This window comes from Lutjanus erythropterus, chromosome 6 (assembly GCF_056507025.1).
Source record: "Lutjanus erythropterus isolate fLutEry1 chromosome 6, fLutEry1.hap2, whole genome shotgun sequence".
NCBI lineage: Eukaryota > Metazoa > Chordata > Actinopteri > Lutjaniformes > Lutjanidae > Lutjanus > Lutjanus erythropterus.
In genome coordinates this window covers 32,229,893-32,251,584 of record NC_139322.1, presented here as the reverse complement: position 1 = coordinate 32,251,584, position 21,692 = coordinate 32,229,893, and the positions used below count along the sequence as shown (strand labels likewise).

The following is a 21,692-nucleotide window of genomic DNA, read 5'->3' as shown; positions in this document are numbered from 1 at the left end:
TACAAATAATAAAAAAAAAACTGATATGGATTTTTAAATCGGACTTACACAGAGACGTTTAAGTCCTTGTCGGCAGAAAATGTAATTATGAAATATCGTATTATATAGACATAATTATATGCCATATAGAATTGTGCAGATTTTTGTAAGAAATGCGCTTCTTCAGTAAACCACTCATGTAGCAGGTTACAGTTAGCGTAAAGGTCTTTCGCTTTCTAAGTTTGGACACGCTTGTGACTATTTTGGCCAACGTGACTTGCCGTAGTAATATATAGTTTGTAGCTGAGATAGCGGAATGTTGTGAAAGAACCTCTTGTGTCTGGTTAATAGACAGCCTGCCATTTAAACCAAGATGGTGTGAAAGAAGGTAATGTGGCGGCTGTCGTCGTGACCATAAGATGGACAGGCGTGGTAAGTGTGTTTGAATAATATTATCAAGCGTAACCTTTCCCTAACGGCAGAAGACAGTGAAGCTACACAGCTGTGTGTCTGCTAGCCATTAACCGTTAGCTGAAAGCAGCCAGGCGTTGGGGCTCGTGCTGGAGTCTGAATGGTGCTGACAAATGATAACTGACTGACTGACTCACTGCAGGTTTGGTGGAGACATCATACAGCTATCTGCTATTAGCTCGTCTGAAGACCCTACTGATCTGCCTTATTTCTCTCAGCTTTGTTCGGCAAAACAAGCCCAGCAATAATCAGTGTTCATGTACGTTACACCTTTTAATAATGCTGAAAGAAATTTAACTACAGCTAAGACATGAAATTAACTATTATCACCTGGCAACTAGCTCTAATAAATATTTTTCACGGCAGCCACACTGATGTGAAAAAATACAGGTGTTAAATGGGTCTCTAGAAAGACTTGGTAGGTTTATTTTTTAACTGTAAAATCTTCTGCTCAATATATTTGTCACAATTCTTTATTCTTTTTAAAAATATTTGTTTATATATGTTGTGTAATATTTGTTTTACTTGTTTAAACCTGCAATGATTGATTCAATTGCTACCCAAAACCTTTGCACTGAAAACAGCTGACTGTTGGGAATGACATTGATGAGACCAAACTGTAACAGTTGAATTTCAGGCTGTAAAACCAAAACCGTTAGCTGAACAACAATGACATGCTAGCTGAGAGCAACAGACTTAATAATAGTTGATAATTCTCTTTTGGGTTCATAACTATGAGTGACAAGTGTCCCATTTCAGCACATAGCCATGTGACCCATTATTAATATAGAAATATTGATTGGAACATCTTGAAACTCCCAAATATTGATCTGCTCCCACCACTTCTGCAGCTGCTAATGCTGCAGTGACAAGCTCACAGAGCCTTTAGTAAAGACTATGACTTAATAGAACAAGATACTAAAGTGTACAGGTTGTTTACCTTCACGTGGCCTGCAGATGAAATTGGTGCTGTAATATTGAAGGTTTAGGGTTGTTTTTTACAGCCTCAGCTCAGATGACTGTCTTGTGTTTTCCCAGTCGTTTCTACATACTCATTTCCCTTTTTGTGACACAGACAAAAGTTTGCCCTATGTAATGGTTTGGCTTAAGATGAAACTGAAATCCTGGACTTTCTTAGAGTAATTCACAGTTCATTGGGTGGAGCAGGATTTCAAAAGTCATTTGTAAGCAACTAGGAGTATTATATCCACTGTGGCCTTGTTGGAAGTTTTCCTCTCCTCCAAATGTAGGCGGCCCTTTGAGCAGAGATATTGATTGAAGCCTGGGACAAAGGTAATTTAAAAGGGGTATAATGATGACTTTGAGACGCCTGGAATTCCTCTGTGTGTTAAGACGGTCTTTCAAGTGAGTGTGAGAATGAACTGGTTATTTCACACCAACTGAAATTCAATACCACTTTAGACACAAAGAAAATACTGGCTGTGACCACAGTGTAGCTTTATTGTCAAATGTCTTGAAACAGGTAATTCCAAAAAGTCTGACACACAGCAAACCATAATGTGTGACTTTACACTCAGATGCCATTGGTGTTTTATTGCAGACCTTTTTAGGCAACCTTTGGTAGAGACTGGCCTAGTTAGAACAAAACAAGCATGTGATTTGGACAAATACCTCAGCTAAATTTGTTTTGATAAGCTGTCACGTGATTATGCTACAATCATGTGCATAAGGACGAAACAAACGACTCAGTTCTTTGGTTTCTTGTGCAGTGTGTGGGCTATTTTGTGTTCCGTATGCTGATTGAAATCCATATGGTACAAAAGCAGGTTAGCCACACTACACCAATAATACCTTGAACATAATTTCATAACAAACACAGTTTCTTATCATAAGTAAACTATCATCTTAATAATAATTTGATTGAACTAATCGTTTACATTTTCATGCGTGTTGGCATTGGTGAGACTGATATGTTGCTGCCAAAGGAGAGCAAAACTCAGTGGTGGAATGTAGCTAGGTACATTTACTTAAGTACAGTTTTGAGGTACTTGTACTTTAGCTGAGTGTTTTAATTTTCTGAAACTTAACACTTGTACTCCACTACAATTCAGGGGGAAATATTGTACTTCTCCACTGCATTTATTTGATATATTTATTTACTTTGCAAAATAACAAATATAATGAAGAAATAAATTATGTAGTATTATTGTGTGTAAACATTAGCCTTAATTGAACACAAGGTAAAATTGAAAGGCTACCCAGCAGTATATAGAAGAAAAGCCTTGCCTTTACCATCTGCAGTATTAAAATGACAGTTCACCGCAAAATCAAAAATACATATTTTTATCCATCTAGATTGTTTTGGTGTGAATTGGAGAGTTTTAGAGATATCAGCTGTGGAGTTGTCTGCCTTCTCTTGAATATAGTCTTAAAATGGCACTGGTCACGCCTGCTTTCTTTCTACTAGCAATAAAGTAGTTCCCACATGAAACCGCTCACATCAAGATCTGTGGATTATTTTGAACAACCAGATCATGATTTCTGGAAAGAGACGCTGCTGTTTAGTGTTTCAACTGTATTTTTTTTTCTTTCTTTTTTTTGGGGGGGTGTTTTGAGGACCACAATCTGACTGCCTTTTACTTCCATTATACTCGAGAGTTGGCAGGCATTGTCCGGTGTCCTAAATTCGGCAACTCACACCAAAATTATATAGATGGATAAATATCACTAGAGATAAGAAGAAAACCATGCATTTTTGATTTTAGGGTGATCTCTCCCTTTAAATGCATAAAGTTGCATCAGTAATTATAATTCAAACATATAATTGACATTTTTATGAAATTAGCGATTCTGCATAGTGAGTTATGTTTTGTACTTGAGTATATTTCTTGATTCTAATACTTGCTGGTACTTTTACTGAAGTAAATTTTGAATGCAGGATTTTAAATATCATTACATTTTTTTTATGTGTATTGGTACTCGAAACCTATCTAACCTATCTGAGTACTTATTCCACCACTACAAATATTCATTAATAAGTTTATTTATCTAACTATGCGCCGGCTTTGCGATATCTAACGCTAAATAACATAGATATACCATCATGTTTATTTGTGTTCATTGTAACGTCCGTTTCCGAGCTCAACTGTGTATAATGACTAAATAAATAAATTAAATGTCCGTTCTTTCGGCTTGTCTGTGTAAAGACACGGATTATCGGTGTATCTGTCGTCAGATATGGCTGGGGGTTGTGTCCCAGCTTTGCTTTAAGAGCCTGTTGAACAGGTATGGTTGTCAGGTATCAGATGGTCGAGGAACCGGGCTGCAGCAGCAGAAGTGCTCAGTAGGATTTACCAGCGGCAGCTCCGAGATTTCTTCACTCCACTGGCCTTATATTTAGCAGTTTTGGGAATATATTTATGTAGATTTACTGTTTCGAATTGACGGTAAGATCAGCTTCTTCCTTTTATGTGTTTTAATTTGAAGGAAGTTAGTTTTGTTGTGATATTTTCCAGGTAGTCGGAAGCGGAAGAGGGCGTCAGGTTAAACACACAACGCACCTTAGTGCGTCCTTTTTATCGCCTCGTTATCGTGTATGATCGACATGTATACTTTACCATGAGTTTATTGCAAACCTGTAATACTTTAGAGGGTATTTACTCTCCTCTGTAGCCCTTAAAAGTTAATGTTTCCCGAGGAGCTTTAAGTGCTTCCGTCGTTCCCAGGTGTGTTCAGTTCAGTTATTACAGTTCGTGGTAAATCGTGAATCTCCCAGTAACCCGTATATTTTCCTGAAGTTTGGCTCTGTCTGTCTCTTTTTGCAGAGCGTTTAATTAAATTGAACATCCAAGCAGTGTTTTAACCACACTGACCCAAACTATAATGTAATTTAGCTATTATGAACTTAGATTACACTTTACAGATAAAAACCTGCCACGTTTTGTCTTTCACCACTGTTTATAAAAATCATGTGATAACTTAAAGCAACAGTCCTCTACAAAATTGAAAATACACGTGTCCTCTGGCCTGTAGCACTGTTTATCAATCTAGATTGTTTTGGTGTCAGATTCTGAATTTTGGAGGTATTGGCTGTAGAAGTGTTACTTAGATATAGAAATGGCATGGAGATACCAGATGAAGGCATCATTAAAAAATTTAAAAAAACTCAACAACAGTGTCTCTTTTCAGAACTCATGACCTTGTTACTCAAGATAATCCACAGACCTTGTTGTGGGCAGTTTGGTGTCCTGGACAAGAGGTTTCACCTCAGCTAAGGTGTACGCCATTAATGTTTACATGCCATACCCTCACAAGTTTGGTAGAAAGAAAATTGTTTCTACATGAAACTGCTCATGACAAGGGCTGTGGATTATCCTGAGCAATCCATTCATGATTTCTTGAAAGAGACACTATTGTTTAGTCTTTCAAATGTGCCATCTAGTTTCATTATAATCAAGATCGACAAAGATGTTGAGATCGACATCTTTACAGCTGATCTCTCTTAAGATGGGCAACTCATGTCAAAACAATCTAGACTGATAAAAAGCACTACAGGTAAGAGTAAAAAATGTTATTGATTTTGGGGTGAACTGTCTCTTTAAACCATGCCACCAAAAAGGTTAATGCAGGTTGCACCGTGGACTCAACTATAGCTTTGCAGTATTTATGTTGATATATTATTATTGACTATATATTGATTCTTTAAACCATGCCACCATAAAGGTTTGTGCAGTCAACAGCTTGGTTCAACAGGACCTTTGCAGTGTGTATGTTAATATTGACTTTGAGGGAGTGTATTGTGCTGCTGTGTTCATGTAAATAGCAGAGGAAATGTCGTGTTAATGGTGCTAATCCTGTAATCTTTAGGCAGTGTCGTGGAGCCGCAGAGCGGACTCCCCTCACCCAGTCCACGAGACCCCCTGCTCAATCCTGACTCACACATGGTAAGAACACAGTGTTTCTGCTAATCTGACAATGGCCACAAGGGTGACAAATTATGTTTTGAACCAAGAGTTAGATGTAGTGTAGAAAAGTAAAGAAAATGGGAAAATATTGCAAATAAATCAAATAAGTAAAGGTGTTGACAAATGGACAGGCTGAAGCGATAGTGTGTGCTTCGCTTGCTTGATGTTGTTTGGAAACTTACAGTGTCAGCTGTAGATGTAGAACTTGCTAATGTGCATGGTTCCCTAAACCCTTGCTATATTTACAGATACAGAGCAATCAGTGGTTTTGAATATTTGATTCAAATTTTCTGTTGAAAGCGGAACAAGTCACTGTCACAATCTGACTTTTTGGGTGCTGATAAGTTCACCAGCTATATGAAAATGAACCTCTGTTTGAATCTGAATGGACTGTCTGACTCCTTTGCCTCCCCAGGATGTTCATGGCTATAAGTGGGTGCGCTGGCGGGTGTGGTTGTGTCGTTTGGCTGCCCTGCTGTCCTTGGGTCTCCTCCTGATTGTTTTTCACTGGCGACCGCGGCTTGCTGTCCTTGCCCGCTGCAGCTCCTGCCCTCTGGCTTTGGCAGATATTCTGCTAATAAGAGTGAGAAAATGAATTAATTGCTACTCGGATGTAAAACCCACTTGACGCCTGCCTTTTTTACTGAAACTGGATTTCTCTCTGCATTGCAGAAATTGTGACTGACCCGACAGTCACTTTGTCCCACATTATCCTTTTTATGTTCTTAACAGAAATGCAGAACTGTGTTTAGGCCCATAATGGCTGAAACTGGCCCAGTCATAAAATCAGTCAAAGCTGTTAAAAATCTGCACTGAAATGTTACTTCATCAGTCTAATAGATATACTAATATAATGCTCCATAATATACAAATTATTTCTTGCAGCTCTAACCTTGAAAGATATTAATAAGTTTTTGTTTCCGCTGAAGTCTTTTCCACACTGGCAAAAAAACATTATCAGCTACTTGTAATCTTTGATAAGTACATGCACCTAGAGGTTGGTTAGGTTTAGGAAAAGATGGTTTGGGTTAAAATATATTAATTATGTAAGTTAAGTTACTTAAGCACAAATGTAGTGTAAAGAGCAACAAAGTGCATGTAGGGAGGTGGTTGGAGTGGATGGATGGTCAAACACAGGACTTTCATGCAGGAGACATGGGGCTCGTTTCTTGTGTAAAACCAAATGATTTTGACCCAAACCATGATTTTCTTCTGTTTTCCACCATTCTTAAAAATCCTGCAATTGTCAGAGAAACGGAAATACAAATCTACCATGTATAGAACAACCAATCACACTGCAAACTTTTACATACCATTTAGGTTTACCTTGATTTCATACTTTATTTTATATATTTTGGTTCTGTCTCATGACATTCTGGTCACTTAGCATGAATGTTAGCCTAAGATAGAAAAGAGGACCATGTGTGGCAGTATTCTGTGTTAGGTTCTAATTGACTGCATTAGATGTGTCCTTCCTTGGTTTGTCATCTGCCTTCCAGCAGTCACAGATGTTTTTGTTTCGTCTTTCCTTCAGGACAGTTTTGGCCAGCAGCATGTGGTGGAAGTCCTCAAAGAGGAGCTGGAGGAGGACAGGTCAGTAACGTGTCTATCCTCTGACAGCATCACCTTTAGCCTTTCTACACTGCGCAGATACCTGAGAAAGCTTATTTGATTTGTACCTTTCAGTTTGGAGTTGTTGGGAGATCTAGAGGACACTGAATGGAGAGATACAGTTCAGCTGCACAAAGAGGAGGTAAGGAAGAAGTGAATTGTTGTTTTATTAGGCAGAATAATATCCTGAGGGATCTTCTTTCCTAGATCGAAAATGACCCTTATTATATTACAGAAAAGGCTGCTGCACTATTACCTGTTTGAAGGACTGCGCTACATCTGGCTGGGCAGGAAAGGAGCTTTCTGTCGTGTTAGGTACTGAAACAGGAACTTATAGGATTTCACTTAATACTGAGGAGCTGGGATCATCCAGTACACTTAAATTGAAACTGTTTTTAATTGATAGAAAATCAACTTTTTACTTGAACATTCTTATTGACTATAATGTTTAAACATTCTGTGCTTGTCTGTAGTGTCCTCAATGAGGACTGGACTTGCAAGGACCTGTATGGCTTCCAAAAGGGCCTTAGTCACCTGGAGCAGAGCTTGAGGTAGGACAATTATATATATGGAGAAATATTCATTCATTTTCTTTTCTTTTTTTAACTTATTGACAAACATTCATATATACAAATATATCAGACATATGCTCAAAAATGCTACCCAGATTAAAAAAAGGACAGTATATTCAAATAAACAACAAAATAGATAAATATATATATATATATTTCTTTTTCACAATATTTTTATTGGGTTTTTGTGTTTTCCATAACAGTCATAATACAAACACACACATGCACATAAAAAAAAAAAAAAAAGGAAAACCGCTCACATCAACAAACTTAGGAGGTTACAGGAAATAGTCTATGTTGCAGGATAATCACAGAATATAAGAGTTGATGTTTAGGAGACTCCTTGTAAGATCATGGAGGACAGGTCAGGTCCAATATATTTCAGATAGGGCTGCCATATTTTGTAGAATTGCTTCACTTTAGCATGTAAAATACATGTAAGATATTCCAGAGGGATCAGTTCAAATGTCACTTTACGCCAGCCGCTAACAGAAGGGCCCTTATCACTAATCCAGTGGACTAATATATTTTTTCTAGCAGCAAATGTCAAAACATTATATAGCCTTTTGCTGGCTGCATTAGTCATATTTCTGCTTGGTAAACCTAAAATCAAAGACATTGGATCCATTTCTAAGTCCTTATCAAATATTTTTTCCATTTCACATAATACTTCAGACCAATACCGTTGTAATTTATAACATGTCCACAGGCAGTGGTGAGGGTACCCATTTCAGTTTTACAATAATAGTCACTGACAATTCCCTCTCCCACACACCCTTAATCCCCTGTGTATTTGTAGGAGACATGTCACTCATTACATCATATAATGAACTCAAAGACACCTTCTGTGGTTGTTGAAACAGCGTTCTCTCAACAGAAGATATCTCAGGATAATCTATAAGGGTCATACTCTTAGTAATATAGTGCCTTATTTGTAGGAAACGATAAAAATCTTGTTTTGTGAGCTGGTATTTCTCTTTCAATTGCTCAAATGACATTAGACTGTTGTTTGAAAACAAGTCTCCCATTTTTTTTATGTTTTTGTTTTTTTATCCCAATGTTGGAAACCAGGATCAAATATTCCTGGCAAAATTTAAGGATTATTAGTTATTGGGGTAAATGTGGAAGTTAATTTGAATCTCCCCTCTAGACGGCAGACTGATCGCCATGCCTTCAAAGTATTAATTGTTATTGGGTTGGCACAATTATCTCTTATGTTTTTAAAATTCTGATAAATAATATTAATGTGGAAGAAACAGGGTTATTTTTCATTAAAGAATTGAACTGTATACAATTGTATAGTTGGACAATTTTGTTACTCTTGTAGTGTTTGTAAGTTGTAGAGTTTTGGGCTAATATATGCCATTCTGCATTTCTGTATTTGAAATTTACCATGCAGAATCGATAAGTTAAAGTCAGTGTTATATTTGTGCCCAAAATGTGTAATGACATTTTTACTCACAAATTTAGTGTTATGAATAGTTTTACACAATATATAATCTTTCCTTTGAGTCCAAAAATACATTGTACCATTTGGTACAATGGTAATACAAGTGGTTAGAGATTCTGGTTCTTCATTGCATATGTTTTCAACATCTAAAAATTTAGAGAGATGTAGATTTGTTGGATATATTTTATGTAAAAGTTTGATGTGTGCTTATTCAGTCTTAATAGTGACACAGAATTTGTATGGTAATAACCATTCCCTCTGACATTCAGTACCTGTAAAACTGTCCCAAAATGCTTTTCCTCCAGGAGTAATATTCCTACTTTCATAACATGTATTACACATGTTTATTGTTGCAACAAAACAAAATAAATAGCTTGTTTATTTTCAGACTAACCAATACCTGACATGATTTCTTCCAGGAGACGTATGTATGGGCCAAACCTTATTGATGTGCCTGTGAAGCCTTACATAAAACTGCTGTTTGAGGAGGTGAGATGAAAAACATCTGTTTTTTATATACTGACTCCAAGTGAGTTACTTTTTTTAAAATGAATGTTTGAAATGTTTTAAGTGATATTTTATTCAAAATCTAGGCGAAATATCAAATTGAACAGGCTCCTTCCTTTTTGTCCCTCTGGTTTTCTGCCTCTTTAGGTCCTCAACCCATTCTATGTGTTCCAGTTATTCAGCATCATCCTGTGGATGTGTGATAATTATTATGTTTACGCCATATGTATATTCATTATCTCTATTCTGTCCATCTGTATCTCACTTCATGAGATCCGCAAGGTGAGCCTATAGTCGGATACTTAATTTGATGACAATACACTACATGTGGATAAGCATGTATGTTACATTATATATGTTTGACTTCACTCCACAGCAAAGCATCACTCTTCGTAACATGGCCCTGTTTGTCACAAATGTGACAATACGAAGAAACTCAGGAGGTGAGTTTTTCTAGATATCTTCTTGCAATGTGAATTTCTTGATATTTCTTCTCTTCTTCTTTATCTATGTGGATTTGTTATTAAATGTGATAATTCGGCACATTTCGTTCATTTGGCATTAACATGACATCTGCTGTAATGTGCTTCACCTGAAGAAGTGGTGGAAAAGTGGCAGATGTATTTAAAAAATGAAACGACTTTTGGCACAGAAAGAGTTTTAGCCTGCTGAAGGAACAAGGCAGAGTGGAAGCAGCATGTCTTGACGTTTAGGAACACGTTGGTTCTTTGGTGAAGAGGTTATTGATGTGATTCATAGCCTTGTTTCATGTTGTGATCTGTAGCCATCACTTGAAGGTCAGAAACAGTAAGAGATTGTTTTGATTTGTTGATGTATTCTCAGTAAATAGGTACATCTCTTGAACCGCCAGTGTTTCAGTTTCCATTGTAGTCATTTAATTTATAAGTAAAACTCTTTGACCTCTGTAATGGGGTTGTCAGTTCTACATGTTTACCATTCAAATGGTCAGAAACCAGGGATGAAAAAAGTTGGGTCAATAGCACTCTTGGTTATTTAGCAACTCTCTTAATGTGCCCCCATATGATCAGGTTTTAAATCCTTCTGCACTGTCATTGTCTTTGAAAGAAGAATTTGTTTTGGTAGCTTGCAGGAAAGAATAGTTAATTTTATGAAATTTCTCAAAATTTCAATTTATTTTTCAGTGAATGTGTAGTCCCTTCTAACTCTCTCATTATAATGTCAGCATACGTGAGGAAATCAGGAGATAATATTGTTTTATTGATGTTGATTTTATTTCATTCCTGGTTGTGTGTTTTCTCAGCAGTGGAGTGTGTAAGCTCAATGGACCTGGTCCCTGGTGACTGTATGATCATCCCTCAGGAAGGTCTGCTGTTGCCCTGTGACGCCGCCCTGCTGGCTGGAGAGTGTCTCGTCAATGAGAGCATGCTCACAGGTGAACAACAAAACTCACCACCACTAGGAAAAGTGTAGATGCAGAGATTTGTCATATTTTATAACTTCATAGAACAATTATTTGCTTGTCTTGTTCTGATGAAGTGCCATGGCCCATGAAACCATTTCAGACCTCACTGGGTTTCCTCACTCAGTAACTTATGTTGCTGGAATTGTCACTTTTTATGCAGGATTAAATTTAAAAGGCTTTTAAAACCCAGAGTCATGTCACAACAGTGATGCTGATTAGATTCACAAATTAGCTGTCCAAAATGATTTTTCAAGATGACTGCAAACTAGTGTTCATCAGAAGGAATGTAAGTTAAATACACGACCCTGTGGTATGTGAAGGTTCAAGCCTTTGATTTCTCAGAGGGGCCTGAAGTAACACAAGAACACAGTTAAGACACAGCATTTTTACATCCTAAATCAGGACTAACTGTTGTGATTTGCCAAATGACTCAAATCTTAACAAGTACCGGCATTTTCGACAATGAAAGACAAAATACAGAAAATATGTCTAAAAGGCATGGCTCCAGACTTCTGAATATCATTCGTGTTTAGTGAAACAAAATTGCAATTCAGTATAATTTTCTCTCTTTTCATGGTTCCATTTTGTTCTAGAGTGATGCTTGATCGGTGTGTTTTCCTCACAAATGCCAGTCATTAAGTGCATGATTCCAGCTCTATTCACAGTCATGTGTCTCCAGCTTGTTATTCAGTGTGTTAAGCTGTCCTCATCATTCCTGTGTCCAGGTGAAAGTGTCCCAGTGCTGAAAACCCCACTGCCAGCTGGTGAGAGGACATACAGCTCAGAGACTGAGCGCAGACACACTCTCTTCTGTGGTACGCAGCTCATTCAGGCCAAGGGAGGAGTGCCGGACGGCAGCGGTGCTGTCGCTGTGGTCACAAGCACCGGTGAGTGAGTAACATTTTAGTGAGATGTCAATTAACAGTTGATGGTAATCTGTAGAATTTTGAAGTGTAGTAGTACTATGGAACAGCTTCTCCATTTGTGGATCCCCATTTTGTTTGTCTCATGTGCTTGAATCTAAATAATACAGGTTTCAAACTTAAAAAAAAAATCTGTTTGCATGTTTCATGATGGAGGAGAAGCATCAATCATTAATTAGACCTCAAGGATACACACAATGTGTTTTGATTTATTATTCAGTGATCACTCTGCAAATTAAAGGTACTATGAGGAATGTTTGACTACTACTAGCACTATGGAGCAATGTTTTTATGAACGGGTCCCTGTTTCATTTGTAACATACACATGCACAAGGATGCAGATGCACACACACTTGCAGGTCGGGATACACACTCCCACAAATGGTTTCATGTTATTCCACTGCTCAACAGGTGGCAGTAACGTGTCACCAAAAGGCAGGGAAGAAAAAGATTCATGGCAACTAAACATGAATGTAGGGATACCCCCAACTAAAGATTTTCCCTGGTGACAAGTACTCGTCCGTTCAAGCCATTAGTCAGCTAGTTGGCTCACATTTATGATACCAGTTTAATTATTTGAATCTATATTTTTGGGGAATAAAGAGAGCTGTCTGCTAAACGTTAACAGCAAAAATTATAATTTTTCTGAATGTGTCAGAACAACCAGCAAGGAGTCTGAACATTTATTTCAACACAGAGTAACCTTGTTGTTCAAAACATAGAAATAAATAACCTCCAACTTCACAAAAAACGAATACTTGCAGACTTAGATGTATTCATGGTCATCAAACTGGCTGATGGTCTCATATGGCCGTTAACTGAGCTAACTAGCCACTGATAGTTAAAGTTAACCGTTGTTCATCTCTCCTTCTTCCCGCTTTCTCTCTCTCCCTCTCTCTCTCAGTCTCCATACCTCTCCCTTTCTCTCCCACTCCTCTCTCTCTCTCTCTCTCTCTCTCTCTCTCTCTCTCTCTCTCAGTCTCTGTACCTCTCCCTCTCTCTCTCCCTCCCTCTCTCAGCCTCCATCCATCTGTCCTGCTCTCTTACCCTCTATTACTTGTTGCTGCGGTGCTGTGTGTGGATTTATAGGAGGCAAGGCGATGTGAGACAGGACTGATAAAAGCTGATACGCGCACATGAGCCGAACACAAGATCAGCTGTTAACTAACACTGTTCACTCACCAAGACATCTGCCCAGTTCTCCATTGAATTTCCTCACACACAACTGGATTTCTCTCCTATTTCTCCTTACCCTGTTCTGCTCCTGGTCTCTTTGACACCTAGTAGGCTTATAATAATGAGCTTGTGGTCCATTATATGCATATCTATATACATTTTCAACCATTTCAGAGTCAAGACTAGCATTGGGATCTATATTTATTAATGTTAATTCTGATCTAAGTCCGCGTCAGTCTACACCACTTCCAGCTTGTCGTTTTTATAAGTGCAAGTAAAATTCTCTCACAAAAAAAGCTCCAGAAGTCACTGTAGTGTGTATATATTTATTTGAAAATCAAGTTTCTACACCATTTTACTAAACATTGATTCACTCGGGCTCCAACCTGCAAGTTACACTTATAACAGCCAGCTTGCATTTGTTCTCCAAGTCAAGCCAGATCTCCTGTTTATATCTCATCCTCAGGGTTTTTCACAGCCAAGGGTAACCTTGTGAGCTCCATTTTGTATCCTCAGCCGACCAACTTCCGCTTCTACCAAGATGCTGCTAAGTTCCTCCTCATTCTGGCTTCCATTGGTAAGAGCTTTAGCAGAGACCTGACTCATTTTGTTTCACGAGTGTATGAAGAAGCTAATCTGTACTTTATCTACAGCCTAAAATTCAGATTATTAATTTCAGGCCAATTATTTGACCAATAATTCAACAATATTTGTTCATTAATAAGTTTTTTTTTCCAATGTTGTTCTCCTTGCTTCAGCTTTTATTGGCACCATTTACAGCTTTGTGATCCTCTACAGATCCAATGTAAGTACATGCTACAATGTCAGGACCAAATGATTTCTGGCCTGTCTTTCTCAGACATGCCCACAGTAAATGGAGTGATATAGCTGACTTGTGTCTGGATGTGTGTCCAGGCAACCTGGCTGGAGTTGGTGATCAGGAGCCTGGATATTGTGACCATTGCAGTGCCTGCGGCCCTGCCTGCTGCCATCACCACTGGCACCATCTATGCCCAGAGCAGGCTTAAGAAACAGGGTGTCTTCTGCATCAGTCCACCACGCATCAACATCTGCGGAAAGGTCTCAGTCTTCTGCTTTGACAAGGTGAGAAAGGAATTCATTAACTGGAGGACAGTCCTGGTCACTTGAGGTGTTGAAGACACTTTGCATCCTCACTGGTTTCTCTGTGCTGGTTGTGTTTTCCTTAAATCCAATTTCTGATTTCTGTTCCTTGAATTCAGTCCAGAATCAGGAAAATAAAAAACATTTGCAAATGTCAGTCATTACATCTGTGATTTCAACTCTTTTTACAGTGGAGCTTGTTATTTATTGTGGGTTTTGTTCCTCCAGACAGGAACTTTGACGGAGGATGGTCTGGATGTGTGGGGAGTGATGGAGGGAGGGGCTGCTGGTTTCTCTGAGCTGGTCTCAGAGCCCAGACTCTTGCCTCCAGGACACATGCTCTCAGGCCTGGCCTGCTGTCACACTGTGGCACTGCTGCGAGGTCAGCTCCTTGGAGACCCTCTGGAACTCAAGATGGTCGAGTCCACTGGTTGGGTATGACACTTTTTTTAAATTTGCTTTAAGATGTGCTTAACTAGGACTACGTATGTTTGTTTGTTTTTTGATCAATAGTATTGATACAACACTTAACTTTTGATGCTGGTACTAAAACTTTTTGATACCTTACTACCTTACTTACAAATCACATTTGTCCTGTAATGAAAGAAGCCAAAGATTCAGATGTTAATTGTTCTCAGCACCAGAGGTTTTCAGTTTTTTTCTCAGCCAAGGGCCCCCTACAAGATGCTGGGGACACCGTCATGTATGTCTCTTGGAATAATTTGACGTAGCTTATTTTTTACCCTTTTACTTTATTATTTGAAAGAACAACACAAGAGAAATATTAGAAAACATATTAGACGTATTCAATTTTTTTACACCATGTCGACACAGAATGCTCATATGACATTTTAGCCTCCCATCCATATTGAAGATATTTCCTTAACTTTTGTTTTTTGTATTTCTTGCATTTGTCTATGTAATATTTAATATCTAATTTCTAATTTTGCAGACACTCCAGGAGCCGGAGGGAGATGGAAAGGTGCTGGATGCTGAGTTTGGAGGCCACAAAGTTTTGGCTGTTATGAGACCTCCTACTCAACAATCCCCATCTCAAGGACCTGTGAGTGTGTCTACATCACTCTTAGATAGGCTCATCATCAGTAGGGCTGATTGGTTATTAACAAACCCCCTTAACCACTGTAACTTTGTTGTGCAGGTATTGAAATTTACATTTCTTAAACTTAGTATTATATTTTGATAATGTGGTAAATGTATGAAATTACAAACTGATTTAAATGACCAAAAGGTGTGTAAATCAGCATGTACAGCATGCTAGACTCGCTGTGTCCCCGCTATGTCAGTCTTTGTTTGCAGTTTCCAGTTATATATAACTTTTTTCCTCCTGTTTCATTCTGCTTTCAGTCCACAAGCGAGGCTGTTGCTGTTGTTCAGAGATTTCCCTTCTCCTCGGCCCTGCAGAGGATGAGCGTTGTGACGGTGGCCCGTGGGGGACACTCGGCTCTCGCTTTCATCAAAGGATCCCCAGAGATGGTGGCTAGCCTCTGTCGAGCAGAAACTGGTCAGTAACTTAATATTCATCATGTATATAGCAATGTGTAATATGGAAATGTATGACTGCATACAGCAGTTTAGTGATTTGGAAAGGAAATATTTTTAATTGACCAATTTAACCAATTCCTGTAGATCGGTTATTGCCGATGTCAAAAAAAAATCTTTCCCAGATCACATTACTTTTATACTAAACAGGATGCGTTGTGTTTACAGTGCCGGCACATTTCTCCAGCAAACTGCGCAGCTTCTCCAGCGAGGGCCTCAGGGTTCTTGCACTCGCCTGTAAACCAATAGATAAGAACACTGACCTCAGGACCATCGAACGGTGAGAACACTCTCTGTATTTCTGGCCCATTTGTTGCTCCTTCAAGGATGCCTGAAGTGTTCAGAAAGTCCAGTCGTACAGAAATGGATCCTGCAAACACAGTCTATAAGCTCCAACAATGAATGTTAATGCAGCTGTGTGTCTTTTCACAGAGGGGACGTAGAGAAAGACATGCTGTTCCTGGGATTGTTGATGATGAAGAATCTTTTAAAGCCAGAGAGTCCCAAAGTTATTAACATTCTGAGACTGGCACAACTTCGCACCATCATGGTCACTGGTGAGAGATGTTTTTGTATTAACTTTATATATAGAACACTGTGCATTCCTCTTTATTATGGCATTAGGTTGCTGGCATCAACTTAATCTTGTTTTGTCCACCTTCACATAGGTGACAACATTTTAACAGCAGTCAATGTAGCAAAAAGCTGTGGAATGGTGGGGTCCGATGAGAAGGTGATATTCGTCAATGCAACCCCCCCCACCACCCAGTCCATGCCTGCCCTGACGTTCAGCCTGGAAGATGGAGGGGCGCAAAACTCCGTAGAGGTCATCACTTGGGTTGGTCCTTCTCCTCAGTCTGTTTAAGTCACAGGTGTACTCTATTGCCAAAATGTATTTAAGAAATCTATGAAGAGGAGGATTGTTGTATGATGATTTACCTACCACAACTTTCCTGACATTTCTGTGACATTACTCATTAAAATATTGACCAGTCTGTGGCAGTTTGGATTGTAGATATAACTGTTCTTTCCTGTAATGAATATTAAAGTGGATGACCTTCATCATATGTCAGACTGAGTGGGTATCTTTTCCCAAGCAGCCATGCCCTGGGACTTCAAGGACATCAGTGATATTGTTTGATTGGAAGACCTAAATATTTGTCCTAGTCTAATGTTAGTTTAATGATTGAGTAGTTATCACAATATTGCACATACAAGGTACATAATGAGCATAATTATGGCCTACATTTATAAACTGGCTGGATGAATTTTGGTTGCTGTTTATTGATGCTTTTCTTTTCTCCTCTCAGGGCCTGTACCAAGGAGGGTTTGGATATCACTTGGCTATTAGTGGCAAGTCCTTTGCTGCTCTCTGTGACCACTTCCCTGAGTATCTGCCAAAGGTAGGAAAAGGACCATGCTAGTACACCAGTGACACAAGCATACAGTAACCAGGGGAGCAGGGTTGGGGATGATGATTAAAGTAAATTATGTTTTGGTTCAAACAGAGGCACCAGACTAGGGGTATCATGATTTGATATGATGTTGTATTTAAAGGTCATGATACGATTAGATTTTTATATTTAAACATATTTTAATTTTGCACTGATGGCTGGTTGGCCATTGTTCAACTATCAAGTTGATTTGTAAAGAGCAACATATCATTGGTTCAGTGCCCTGATAACATTTTCAACTTCTTCCTACAAAAAGATACTCTACATGATGTCAAGTGTGATAGAAAGGCTGATATTTTGAAGTTTTGTTTTTTTCCTCGGACCCAACACCAGATGCCACAAGTAGGCAGGAGAGAAAAATAAATACTGGGAGAATCACAGATTCTGTCTTTCCATTTGATTCTTGAAATTGAAAAAGCTTATTTTGATTGATTGAATATTGAAATTGTAACATCCCTACAGTGGACTAACAGACTTTAATTTAAGCACCATTTCCTGTGAATAACAAAGATGATGATTGTAGGAAATCTGTATAACCAAGTTGATGACTTCCCAACACCAACTCTTTTCCTGACATGCTGTCTTTGCAGGTTTTGTTGCGGACCACAGTATTTGCACGCATGACTCCTGACCAGAAAACTCAGCTGGTGAAGGAGCTACAGAAACTGGAGTGAGTCTAGACACAAAAGGGGAAGGATGAGAAACACAAAGGAAGAGGAAGAAAATAAAAGAGATGATCATACTGAAAGCAACAGAATTGAGCTTTAGGGGAAATCAAACCCTCATTTACCTGAAGTCACAATACTTACTTGAGATATGGTTAAATATATTGGTAGGTAAACTGTCAAATCGAAATTCTGAGATGTAATTTTTTTGTCCAACCTTAAGTCAAAACACTGGCTAAAAATATCAGACAAACTACTAACCACTGCTACTCCTTAACTACACAAAAACAAGTAGAAAGTGAACATACCTGGTGTAAAGTTAATATCTGTAGTGTAAAAATACAGTTGGAACGGCAAATATCCGTGCTTTTTTTTTTACAAAAACAACAAAAAGGAATCAATTGTATGTAGTATTAGGCAAATAAATTTTACTTTTGGAGAAAAGTTCAGTGTTTTTCCAGCTGTTTGTGTTAAGTCTCTAGAAAACGGCATCTAGTGGCCATTCATGGAACTGCAGCTCAGAGCATACCCAGTTGAGTTGAGCTTGATACCAGTACTATTAAATTTAAGGTATATATGTTAAACAAAAGACTTGATTTTACTCTCATCAGAGTGGTACTATTGTATTGTGTGTTTGCACAGCCCATATAAAATGTCGCACCACAAGTTAAGGGCGTCACATACTTGGATGATAAATGTATAAATCACAAGTGCTGCACTTGTCATTTTTATAATTTATGTGATTAAACACTCCTGGATAAGACTGAGTCCTACCTAATAATTAGTCAAACCCCTCTTCTATCACTACAGCTACCGGGTAGGCATGTGTGGGGACGGGGCCAATGACTGTGGGGCCCTGAGGGCTGCTGATGTCGGGGTTTCCTTATCTGAAGCCGAGGCTTCAGTCGCTTCACCTTTCACTTCCAAGACTGAAAACATCAGCTGTGTGCCGCTGCTCATCAGGTGAGAAGGGAGGAGTAGGGTGAATATGGATGATATTTCTGAAAGCCAACCAATCCAGTAATATTTGTGCTACAGCTTTAAGAAATAATAACACATTTTTCCCACCCTTTCTGTGCAGAGAGGGTCGATGTTCTCTGGTCACCTCCTTCAGTCTCTTCAGATACATGGCCCTGTACAGCCTCATTCAGTTTTCCGCCGTCCTCATCCTCTACACCGTGAGTAACAACAGAGTTTGTCACGGCCTCACTTTCAAATTAGACATTTCTCTTTGTTCTGTCTCTGCTGGATCAGCATGTTGCTACCATTCATTTATTTTTCTGTCCAGTCAGTTTCTGTTCAGTCCAGTTCAAATAAATAAAAGTGGCAGTTCAGTTGGTGGAGTGTGTCCTCCATGTACGGAGGCTGAGCCCTCTGCAGCGGCCATGGGTTTCACTCCAGCCTGCGGCCCTTTGCTACATGATGTCCCCCCACTCTCTCTCACCCTTTCCTGTCCTCACTTCAGCCGTCCCATCAATTAAGGCATAAAGACCCCAAAAAATAATAATATAAATAGGTAAATAAAAGATGCTATCAAATAAATACATTTTTAAACATATACACTATATAAAACGGTTAGCAATATGTGAAAGAATTGAAGAAATTAATGAAATTCAACTTGTGAAATGTTATTTCACCATTTTTTATAATAACAGTTGTATTAGATATAATTTTTATTTCACTATGAATATTTTATTTCAGCATACCCCTTTTCTTAAGTCACTTTGTGTATCATAATGACACTTATTTCATGTTAAATTTCATAATGTCAGTTTTTATGAGAGCAGTGCCACAACCCCTGCCTTTTACCAGGATAGTTTGGGTTTTTTGAAGTGTGGTTGTTGGGGTACTGTTACCTAAATTAAAGGTAAACTAAAGATGTTCAGCATACCCCCAGTTTGAACAAGCAGTAGGAGAACTAGTGTCGGAAGCTAAGTGTATTTTAGCCACATAAAGACAGGCCCACCTTTAAAAAATCAGTACCAGTTTAAGTGTGCACTATATTTAGATTATTTTCACCACTTTACCTGACAGCATACGGAACTGTTCCTTCTTTTTTATGTTCACAGAGTTCTGTGTGAAGAGAAAAAAGGTTACCACAATGTCATGGCAGCTTAATTATGGCCATTTAATCTAATCTGCTCTCATGAGTACTCTTTGTTCCCTCGCCTTTTTAATTAAAGATCTCAAAGTGAAACACGTGACTTCTTGCTTTGTGTGTCCAGGTGAAGACGACCATGGCCGACCTGCAGTTCCTGATCTGTGACATCTTTTTGGTGACTGTGTTGGCCATCGTGATGGGGAGAGGAGGCCCCAGTGAGGAGCTGCACCCCCGCAGACCCCCAGCCAGCCTGCTGTCCGTGCCAGTCCTGGGCAGCATCTTTATTCTCACCTGCATGATCATCCTCGGCCAGCTGTCTGCACTCTTCATCACCACCTCACAGGAGTGGTCAGTAAAAATGTTTCTGTGGTCACTAAACAAAATGAGATATCTCAGACTTAGAAAAGGATCCCATTTACACTGTAAAACTTCATCCCTTGTATTTTCTTTAAGGTATATTCCACTCAATTCGACTGTGTTTGGAGCAGCCAATCTGCCCAACATGGAGGACACCAGTGTGTTTGCCTTGTCAAGTTTCCAGTACATCTTCATGGCTGTGGTGGTTACCAAGAGTTACCCTCACAAGAAACCTCTCTACCACAACAGTGAGTCATCAGCAATGTCCGGGGGTGATGCATTCAGACCCAGGCTGTTAATTATCTGTCTTGTCATCATTGTCAGATTTATTTACATATATTACAAGTGAAGGTTGTTAGAGATTTAAGACCTTGAACCTCAGAAGTGATTTTTTTTTCCTTCTTATCTTTCCAGTGGTCTTCCTTTGTCTTCTGTGTGTCCTCTTTGCCCTGATGACATGGCTGGCGGTGTATCCTGGGCCTGTCATTTGCAAATATATTAAACTGTACGACTTCTCTGACATGAATTTCAAGATGCTGCTCGTTGCCGTTGCCGCTCTCAACTTCCTTGTTTGTTTTGTTGTGGAGGTGAGTGATGATGGACAATCGTTAATCTACATTTGCGTGCAAAATAGCTGCATCAGCTCCAACAGCAACCAGATGAGACACATGACAGTCTGTGGATATAACTGATGTTGGGATTCTCCACGATGCTTAACGAAAAAAAAAGATGCATATACGGTACATACATCATACTCTAACCAAAACTTATCTTTGAACACCCCTGCGGCCTGGAAATGGCTTTAAAAAGTCTCCTTCATGAAGAAGAAAGTGGCTCTGGACATTTTGACTTCTTGTCAGCCACAACTGTAGACTTCAAGTGGTGACATGAGAATGAAAAATCTGTTTAAGTGTGGTATATTTTCCTAAAAGCTCTTGTCGTTTTTTTCCCAGGTGCTGATAGACTTGGGTTTGCTGAACTGTCTCCGGTTGCTATGTGGGAAGCGTGAGTCAAAGAAACAGTACAAACGTCTGGACCTCTTTCTATCCAACTCCCCATCATGGCCGCCCCTTAATCAACGCCTGTTCCCCACAGATCACACACTCATCTCCATTAGCTAACATTTGCCTCCTCCTCTGTTGGACACTGACTCACCCAAGCCAATCAGTGCTGTGGATGTCTGAGCTACATCCCCAACTTCAACAACAATGCAAAGTCATGTTTACCTGGACTGTATTAATAAAAAATATTTTTATGTAAACTTGAGTATGTGTTTTGAGTTAAATGTGTAGTTAAGGACCACTCTGCACTGATGGGTTTGCATGAAAGGGTTGGTTTAGCTAAATTACAAAAACATTACCTTTTATTTATTTGT

General features: G+C 38.9%; 1 protein-coding gene across 2 annotated transcripts; it reads left to right on the top strand.

The window, feature by feature from the left end:
* The first annotated feature begins 268 nt into the window (after window positions 1-268).
* Window positions 269-21,583, top strand: atp13a2 (ATPase cation transporting 13A2). Of its 2 annotated transcripts, XM_084721668.1 has the most exons (29): window positions 269-411; window positions 5,278-5,354; window positions 5,791-5,958; window positions 6,910-6,968; window positions 7,062-7,128; window positions 7,222-7,301; window positions 7,460-7,537; window positions 9,428-9,497; window positions 9,663-9,797; window positions 9,892-9,958; window positions 10,798-10,929; window positions 11,685-11,846; window positions 13,525-13,635; window positions 13,817-13,863; window positions 13,974-14,162; window positions 14,409-14,615; window positions 15,133-15,243; window positions 15,546-15,702; window positions 15,909-16,020; window positions 16,173-16,297; window positions 16,409-16,578; window positions 17,051-17,143; window positions 17,785-17,864; window positions 18,670-18,822; window positions 18,941-19,037; window positions 20,085-20,308; window positions 20,414-20,565; window positions 20,732-20,904; window positions 21,271-21,583. In XM_084721668.1, the coding sequence occupies exons 1-29, from the start codon at window positions 399-401 to the stop codon at window positions 21,436-21,438; spliced, it is 3,477 nt and encodes a 1,158-aa protein (XP_084577794.1). In that variant the 5' UTR covers window positions 269-398; the 3' UTR covers window positions 21,439-21,583. The 2 variants fall into 2 exon arrangements, with proteins under 2 accessions (XP_084577794.1, XP_084577793.1); XM_084721667.1 differs by lacking the exons at window positions 269-411; window positions 5,278-5,354; window positions 5,791-5,958; window positions 6,910-6,968; window positions 7,062-7,128 and having other exon boundaries at window positions 7,177-7,301; window positions 10,801-10,929.
* The last annotated feature ends 109 nt before the right edge of the window (window positions 21,584-21,692 follow it).

What these genes read in the sequence shown, in the direction of transcription:
- atp13a2 (XM_084721668.1), top strand. An exon ending in GGAGCTTTCTGTCGTGTTAG is followed by an intron (nt 7,302 to 7,459) that starts GTACTGAAACAG and finishes GCTTGTCTGTAG; the next exon opens with TGTCCTCAATGAGGACTGGA. An exon ending in CACCTGGAGCAGAGCTTGAG is followed by an intron (nt 7,538 to 9,427) that starts GTAGGACAATTA and finishes GATTTCTTCCAG; the next exon opens with GAGACGTATGTATGGGCCAA.